At 42.4% G+C, this 8,393-nt stretch overlaps 3 protein-coding genes across 5 annotated transcripts; all 3 read left to right on the top strand.

Annotated features, from left to right (window-relative positions):
- Positions 1 to 1,596: 1,596 nt before the first annotated feature.
- Positions 1,597 to 2,863, top strand: LOC9645213 (2-Cys peroxiredoxin BAS1, chloroplastic). Of its 3 annotated transcripts, none has more exons than XM_024665709.1 (5): positions 1,597 to 1,934; positions 1,982 to 2,268; positions 2,332 to 2,411; positions 2,464 to 2,589; positions 2,645 to 2,863. In XM_024665709.1, exons 2-5 carry the CDS (start codon positions 2,184 to 2,186, stop codon positions 2,774 to 2,776), a joined length of 423 nt encoding a protein of 140 aa, XP_024521477.1. In that variant the 5' UTR covers positions 1,597 to 1,934; positions 1,982 to 2,183; the 3' UTR covers positions 2,777 to 2,863. The 3 variants fall into 3 exon arrangements, with proteins under 3 accessions (XP_024521477.1, XP_002991997.2, XP_024521476.1); XM_002991951.2 differs by having other exon boundaries at positions 1,597 to 2,131; positions 2,196 to 2,268; XM_024665708.1 differs by having other exon boundaries at positions 1,597 to 2,268.
- Positions 2,864 to 3,702: 839 nt separating this feature from the next.
- LOC9645212 (3-oxo-Delta(4,5)-steroid 5-beta-reductase) lies at positions 3,703 to 5,504 on the top strand. The gene is made up of 2 exons (XM_024665734.1): positions 3,703 to 5,089; positions 5,146 to 5,504. Exon 1 carries the CDS (start codon positions 3,754 to 3,756, stop codon positions 4,846 to 4,848), a length of 1,095 nt encoding a protein of 364 aa, XP_024521502.1. The 5' UTR covers positions 3,703 to 3,753; the 3' UTR covers positions 4,849 to 5,089; positions 5,146 to 5,504.
- A 104-nt stretch (positions 5,505 to 5,608) lies between these two features.
- Positions 5,609 to 6,835, top strand: LOC9645211 (3-oxo-Delta(4,5)-steroid 5-beta-reductase). The gene has a single exon (XM_002991949.2). It carries the CDS (start codon positions 5,643 to 5,645, stop codon positions 6,729 to 6,731), a length of 1,089 nt encoding a protein of 362 aa, XP_002991995.1. The 5' UTR covers positions 5,609 to 5,642; the 3' UTR covers positions 6,732 to 6,835.
- Positions 6,836 to 8,393: the final 1,558 nt, after the last annotated feature.

Genomic DNA, 8,393 nt, shown 5'->3' with positions numbered 1-8,393 from the left:
ATTTGCAATAGAGGGAATATAAAGGATATTTGGTTATGATATACATTCCCATATATTTGAAAGGCTAGATGTTCATTTACTAAATTTAGAAAGTATTTACTTGAACAAGGGTGAAGAGAAAATTGTTGTGAAAAGAGGACGAGTTACAAAATTAGCTGAGTGGTTGAAACTAAATAAAAGGGATGAATTTACAAAGATAAAAATATATCAGAATTGTATATATAGAATACAAAAAGCAAGATATGGTATTAATGTCAAAGGAGTGTTTTTACATGTGTCTTTTACTTTTAAATGCTAAAGTTCTTAACATTTAAAATAGTCATAATATGTGTATCATACATGATCATAAGATAAGATTTAATGAAACATATATATACATTCCATAATGTTGTATATGGACTAAAACAACATCAAGAGCATACTCTCATAAATAGAAATTAGCAAAATTACAAGTATGAACACTTAGTGCTGCTCTTGGGCCATTTGCTTCCCAGGTACTCCACAAGACTTGAAACCACCTACTATTCAGAAAGAGAATCATCAGAGATGAAGGATTAAATATATAAATTATTTTTTCTTTTTTGAAAGATGATTTACAATGAAGTGTGATTTCATTGTTTGTGATTACATCATGCAATCAAGAATCCTTACTTTGATGCATGTTGATTATAACAATTTGCAAGTGGTGAATTGTAGGATGGATAGTAATGAAGCACTAAACTATTTTACTTAAGTTTGTTAATGGAAAACTTAGGTTATAATACTCAATTCTTTTCTAGGGAATCTTATTATTACTCTTGAGTAGCTTAGTGTTGAATCTAGAACTTACTATAAAAATTCATTAAGAAAGTGGTAACTTTTAGAGAAGTAAACCAAGAATGGATTCAACTTCACCCTATTATCTTAGAATGTAAAAGATCCATCCTAGAAGATTGCCTAGTGAATGCTAATCTTTGTGTTTAATATAGAGAGAGTCTTCATCTCAACAAAAACTAGCTCCTTAAATCAAAACTCATTTACTCTTTTTAGGTACTTTCTAGTATAAATGTATTCATTTACATAAAAAGAAATAGAAAATTAAAGAAATCCAAGCAATGCAGCAAATAATTATAATTGATATTAATGTTTAAAAATGTTGTTTTAAAAAAATTGATCTCCCTTTCTTCCTTTTAGATGAATGGAACCATGTACATATAATAGCCATAAAATGGTTGTCCAATTAGAGTATGACATGTGGACTATACACCTATGCAATTGAATGCACATGGCACCTGTTCATTTTTTAATCACTTCAGTAACAAAACTATATTACAACAAAATTGGATTTCCATACACTATCCCAAGAGCATAAACAAGGCCAAAGCTTGAAAGTGTGAGAGCAGCGGTTGTGGTCTTCTTTTTAGGGTAGGCAATTTTGAAATCTCAAGAGAGGAGATGGGTGCCATGGGTTAGAGGAGCCAGATCTTTCCTTTCTCACACTAGAGAAATCTTGGAGTTCATTCATTGTGAAATATTAATTAAACTTTCTCATACATACATGTTCTTTAGGGATTTTGGCTAGGGTTTCTGGCCACAATGCTCGAATTAGACATTCCTACGTGCTGGAAGCAAGGCATTAGGAGTGAGACAGCATCCAAGTATTGGAATCCAATAGCTTCCATCCAATCCAATCCTATGCCTAGCCATGGCACTGTTGCAACACAGATCCATTTGTATGGCCGATTCCAAGTCTTTAGCTACCGCTGCATGCTCGCTAGGTATTGGAGCCCCGATCAAAATGCCAGAGATCCACTGTTCTGGCTATGGCACTGTCCTGACTGTGTCCAAATATCTTGGGGTTGTCCCTGTTTTTTTATTGATTGCTACTATGCTAGGAGAATCTAATGGATGCCAATGGCACTCACTTGTTCATGGATCATAGTAGTACAATGGAGGTATTCTAACATGGCTTTAAATATATGATTGAGTTTTTTTCTTACAGATGCTTTCTGGCATTCTTCATCCACTTTTCCATGGAAATTTTGACACCATTGTGGATTTTCTTCTTTTCTAGAGCTTAGATGTTCCATTGGTGGGAAAGAAGGGTCTGGATTTCGAGGCTGAGTCAGTCTTCAATCAGGAATTCTTCAAGGTATTCATCAGGAAAATGAAAAGTTCCTCTTTGCTGTGTTCTTATTTCTCCTATGTCTTTGCAGGTGAAGCTTTCAGACTACTTCTATGTCATGTTGTTCTTCTATCCTTTGGACTTCATGATCATTTGCCCGATAGGTTGGTTGATGACAATTGCGTTGGTTTAAAGATTTCTTCAAACTTTTCTTTTCCTCCTACTAGAAATTGCCTTTTTCTGTGATCGTTACTCAGAATTTGAGAAGATCAACACGGAAGTGCTCAAAGTCTCTGTTGACAGTGTGGTACATGGATTTTCTTTTTTGCTCTCTCACTAACAAAAGGATGTTTTTGCAGTTTTCCCATCTGGCTTGGGTTCAAACTGAGAGAAAGTTGGGTGGCTTAGGCAATTTGCACTATCCCCTTGTTTCAGACATCTCCAAGTCAATCTCCAAGGCTTACAACATACACATCTCTAATCTGGTTTGTGAGAAACTCAATGGATATTTTGTGCAGATGACATTCTTTGTATGTCTAGGGAATTGCCCTCGGAGGCCTCTTCATGCTAGCAGCAGGGAGTCAAAAACAGCAAGCCAGCAGCAGCAAGTGGCACAAGCGGCAAGCGAGTGATGATCCAGCTCCATCTCGCAAAGCAGTGGTGCAGCTATGAGCATCCAACTCCAGCCGTAGCTATTGCTAATTGAGCTCTAGCTGCAAGCAGCATTGTAATTGAGCGACAATTTAGGTATCAATTCAATTAATGATCCAGATTTTTGCTTATGTGGCATCTAATGTGGCAATCTTGGTATCACGTGGAAATCAGATTGTGAATCACTTATTAAATCAATTTGAAAATTTATACATTATGAAACCATTGTAGTTTTATGTTCATGATTTACATGCTTATAAATTTAAAATGAAAATTAAATCTTTTGTTGTGAGTGCATGAAATATAAAAAGGGAATATAGAAAATGTGCATATCAATTAACTCAAAAACCCTAATTTATATACAGGAGTGAGTGGTCTAATTTGAAACCAATCCAACGGCTATTAGAATTTCATTATGCTAATATTAATATACGGACATTATGAGTTTTTGAGAATTTATAAATGTTTCATTTGAATTTCATTTTTTGTGAAATTTAATTTTTCACTAATGTTATTGCACTAATCACAAGCCTAAAATTCCAAGTTCTATTTCTGAGAAACCAAGGATTTTCTTACAAGCAAACATTCCAAAGCTGTCCTTAATCCAATTAGCTCGATTTGGCAGCCAGGGTGCTCTTTCCCTGTGCTTCAGATTTTCACACAGATCAACACCCATTCTCGTGAATAATGGAGGTATGAAATCCGTAGACGAATATACTAGATTGAATATTCTTAGCTCATGCGAATCCTATGCGTATATACCTTCAGGACCAATGGCAAAGTCGCGTGAAAACATAACTGATATCGGGTACAATCACAATTCTAAATGCACGCACCAACCCCACACCAACTACGTACTTTTTTCAATGTCACAGGCCACAACCTGCACTTGCTACTTTGTCATTTTAGAAAAAAATCTCCAAAAGCTTCTCTGACCCCACCGCTACGGGATTTGATCAACAGATCATTATCTTGACACGCTCAGGACCATCGCAGGTATGGCGGAAGAGCGTCATCTGGGTGTGGCAATTGTGATCGGCGTGACCGGCATCAATGGGAACAGCATCTGCCGCAAGCTCCTGGAGCAGGGATCCTGGCAAGTCTACGGCACGGGGCGCCGCGATCGCCCCGACTGGCTGCCGACCGAAGTGAGCTACGTGCAGCTGGATCTGCTGGATCAGGTGGATGTGCAGACCAAGCTGTCACCGCTCAAGAACCGCATCACGACTCTCTTCTGGGCGGCCTGGATCCCCATGAAAACGGAGGAGGAGAACTGCGATGCGAATGGGACGATCTTCCGCAACACCCTCGACGCTCTGCTTCCAGGCGTGCTCCGCCATATCTGCCTGACCACGGGGGCGAAGCACTACCTGGGGCCATTCGATCGGTGGAGGGATGTGATGCCCGCGGAGGCTCCGTTCCGGGAAGACTATCCCAGGCTTCCGGTCCCCAACTTCTACTACGTCCAGGAGGATCTCCTGTTCGACAGGGTGAAGCAGCACCCGCATCTCACATATTCGATCCACCGGCCCAGCGCCATCTTCGGATTCGCGCCCAGGAGCTATATGAATTGCATCCTGGCGCTGGTCGTTTACGCCGCGATCTGCAAGCGCGACAAGCTGCCATTCCGATTCTTCGGGAGCAGGGCGACATGGGAGGGCCTGACGTGTGCATCCGATGCGGATCTGATTGCCGAGCAGGAGATCTGGGCTGCCACGCATCCGGCTGCCAAGAACCAGGCGCTCAATATCACCAACGGGGATGTGTTCAAATGGAAGCACGTCTGGGCTGTGATCGCGGACGAGATGGGGGTGGATCCTGTCCCGTTCGACGGCGAGAGCTTCAACCTGGAGAGTCTGATGAAGGGGAGAGATGGGGCCTGGGATGCGCTTGTGCGCGAGCATAAGCTGCTGCCCACAAAGTTTCAAGATGTTGGGCAGTTTTGGTTCCTGGATACAATGTTCGAGCGTGCAGTGGAGAACTTGAGCAACATGAACAAGAGCAAGGAGCTCGGGTTTCTGGGATTTCGAAACAGCGAGAAGTCTGTGCGGCACTGGATCCAGGTGCTCAAGGCGGAAAAGATCGTGCCTTAGTTCTGTGGTCGCAGGAGTTGCGTTCTGTCCCCATATAACTTTGTGAAAGACCATCTACGTGGTGTTTCTCTCAGGAACCCTAAACCCTTTGATTCCAGATGCATGATCTTTTTATTTCTCTTTTTGTTCTTAGGCTACCGACAATCAATGCTGGTAAAGTTTTTGGGCAATAAGGAAATAATGAAGTATTGAGTCTTCGTTATTTCTTTTGCAGGTGTTTATGCTTTCAAAAGTGTCCGAGGTAGCGGCCAGATCTTGTTTGGGTTGAGAGACACTAATATCCTTCTTGATATGCAGGAAAGATTCAGAAAGACGCGTTTCATTTTCCGAAGGATCGTTTCTCAACCTTGGAAGCGACCTCGAGCGCCTCCACAGCGAAACCTGCTTTCTAAAGAGCTAGGAGAGGAAGTCATAGTGAAAAAATGATTTCTTAGGCGCCTTTGTTCTCAAAGAAGAACCTGGTGCTCGCTAGATGGCCTGGGAGAGGAATTGTTCTCAGAAGCACCCGTTGCTGAGGTTCGTTCATGACACTCGAACCAAAAATGGTACGTATTATCTGTTGAAGAATAACGGGTTGCAAGTTGTCTGTTAAACTTCAATTAGAAAGCAATTGTCAGTTATTTTATAAAATGATTAAAAAAACTGATCAGATGCAATGCACCAGACTATGTATACAAGTAGATGATTCTTCCAGAGCCCAGAAAAATCTCCCCACGGCACCACCAATGCATGCGGCGGGATTCGATCCCCAAACCAGTATTTAACTCCACTTGGCACAGTGTTTGTGCGTGGCTATGGCGGAAGAGCGTGTGGCGATTGTGGTCGGCGTGACCGGCATCAATGGAAACAGCATCTGCCGCAAGCTCCTGGAGCAGGGATCCTGGCAAGTCTACGGCACGGGGCGCCGCGATCGCCCTGACTGGCTGCCCAGCAAGGTGAGCTACGTGCAGCTGGATCTGCTGGATGGGGTGGATGTGCAGACCAAGCTGTCGCCGCTCAAGAACCGCATCACGACTCTCTTCTGGGCGGCCTGGATCCCCATGAAAACGGAGGAGGAGAACTGCGATGCGAATGGGACGATCTTCCGCAACACCCTCGACGCTCTGCTTCCAGGAGCGCTCCGCCATGTCTGCCTGACCACGGGGGGGAAGCACTACGTAGGGCCGTTCGAACAGTTCGGGAAAGATCTCTCGCGCGCGGAGGTTCCGTTTCGCGAAGACTATCCCAGGCTTCCGGTCCCCATCTTCTACTACGTCCAGGAAGATCTCCTGTTCGACAGGGTGAAGCAGCACCCGCATCTCACGTATTCGATCCACCGCCCCAGCACCATCTTCGGATTCGCGCCCAGGAACTATATGAACTGCATCCTGACGATGGCCGTCTACGCCGCGATCTGCAAGCGCGACAAGCTGCCATTCCGATTCTTCGGGAGCAGGGCAGCGTGGGAGGGCCTGACGGATGCATCCGATGCGGATCTGATTGCCGAGCAGGAGATCTGGGCTGCCACGCATCCGGCTGCCAAGAACCAGGCGTTCAATATCACCAACGGGGATGTGTTCAAATATAAGCAGCTTTGGGCTGTGATCGCGGACGAGATGGGGGTGGATCCTGCCCCGTTCGACGGCGAGAGCGTCAGCCTGGAGCATCTGATGAGGGGGAAGGAAGGGAGCTGGGATGCTCTTGTGCGCGAGCACAAGCTGCTGCCGACAAAGTTCCACGATGTTGGGCAGTTTTGGTTCCTGGATACAATGTTCGGGGCTCCAGTAGAGAACTTGAGCAACATGAACAAGAGCAAGGAGCTCGGGTTTCTGGGATTTCGGAACAGCGAGAAGTCTGTGCGGCACTGGATTCAGGTGCTCAAGGCGGAAAAGATCGTTCCCTAATTCTCTGGTTGCAGGAGGAGTACGGTCTGCTCTACATATAAGTGTATTGCTCTTCAAAATTAGAGAAATGCTCACAAAACTTTGTGAAGGATTATCGCGTCGGATATTTGCTCTGAGCCCATTGCTTAACGCAAACTAATGACGTGGTGTTCCGGGCTTACGGCGGCGGGCCGCCTCTCCCTTCGCGCTCTTTTCGAGATGGTGCTACGTCGGGCGGTGGATCTCCTCGAGCGATAGGTCGTCAAGTTTTTGGGCAATAAAGAAGGAAACAATGAAGTATTGAATCTTTCTTATTTCTTTGCAGGTGTTTATGCTTTCAGAAGGATCTCCGGGTGTCTTGGCAAACATGAAGCGTGAACATGAAGTTTGTGACAGACATGTTCTTTTCAGCCAGGTCTTGTTTGGCTTGGGAGACACTAATATAATATCCTTCTTAATATTATATCCTTCAGGAAAGATTCAGAAAGAAGGACCAGCAGATTAGTGAAAACTTTTTTGTGGCACGGTATTGTTTGCACGCATCTGACATGAGCTTTAGTGCACGTTTTATTTTCCAAAGGATCGGTTCTCAACCTTGGAAACGATGTCGAGCGCCTCCACTGCTTTCATAGGATGTCAAGGGCCTTGCCATGGACAGGTTTCACAGTGCTCTTATTGAGAATCGTGAATTAAATCTTTCTCTCAGGAAACGGATTCAAGGTGCCTTTGTTCTCAAAGACGCACATGGTGCTCGCTAGATGGCCTGGGAGAGGAATTGTTCTCAAAAGCACTGGTTCGTTTGACACTCAAATGAAAACTGGTATGTTGAAGATTGCAAGTTTTATAGAGGTTTTTGTCTGTTAAGATACACTCACTATTAGTATTAGTAATAACTTGTCAGCAATTTTCAAAAACTTGTTAAGAATTTAGTTTGTATTATTTTTTCTGTAGAAATGATAATGATTTGCTATGTGTTGTATGTAACAATGCTTGGTTTGCTTAATAATAGTGTTATTCCTATTTATTTATCCAATTGATCAAATAAAGTTTATAATTATAAGCATGTTTGTAATTTATAAACACAAGATTAATCTTATTACCATTAGATGGTAGAATGAAAAAAAATATACTAAAAAGGGTTTAAGAAAGTTTAGAATTTATAAACATGTTTATAAATTATGAATTAACTCATGAATTTGGACTTCCCAGGAGGTCACTCAACCCAAACTCAAGGATATATAACCCCAAAAAAATTTAATCTTAAGTATCCCAAAACCATTAATTGAGTGAAAAAAGCCTTTAACCGATTGAAAAAAGGGATGCACTCTTATTCATATCCCTTTTTTTTTATTTTTGAAATATATAGATAATTTTTTAAGTTGTTCTCTTTAGTTATTTATAGTATATTGTAAGTGATTAAATTTTTCATTTTACTTTAGTCATTTAACCACACTTCCAACCACTTGGAAGACTTTTACTCCCCACTTTTATAAATTTTATTCTAAACTTGGGGACTTGTTAGCCCCAAAAATGGCACCTATGCTACTTAATCTTTGCCACTTGGTCCAAGTGCTCCACATATTCAATCCCATAATCAACACTTAAAGGTATCACTAATTTATTAACTCATTGCATTAAGGTTGTGCTCATTCACCTTTTGTCACACTAGTGGTCCAACACCAC

This window comes from Selaginella moellendorffii, unplaced genomic scaffold (assembly GCF_000143415.4).
Source record: "Selaginella moellendorffii unplaced genomic scaffold, v1.0 SELMOscaffold_126, whole genome shotgun sequence".
In the NCBI taxonomy this organism is placed as follows: domain Eukaryota; kingdom Viridiplantae; phylum Streptophyta; class Lycopodiopsida; order Selaginellales; family Selaginellaceae; genus Selaginella; species Selaginella moellendorffii.
The sequence above is the reverse complement of the archived record's forward strand: the minus strand, read 5'-3'. Positions and strand labels throughout refer to the sequence as shown.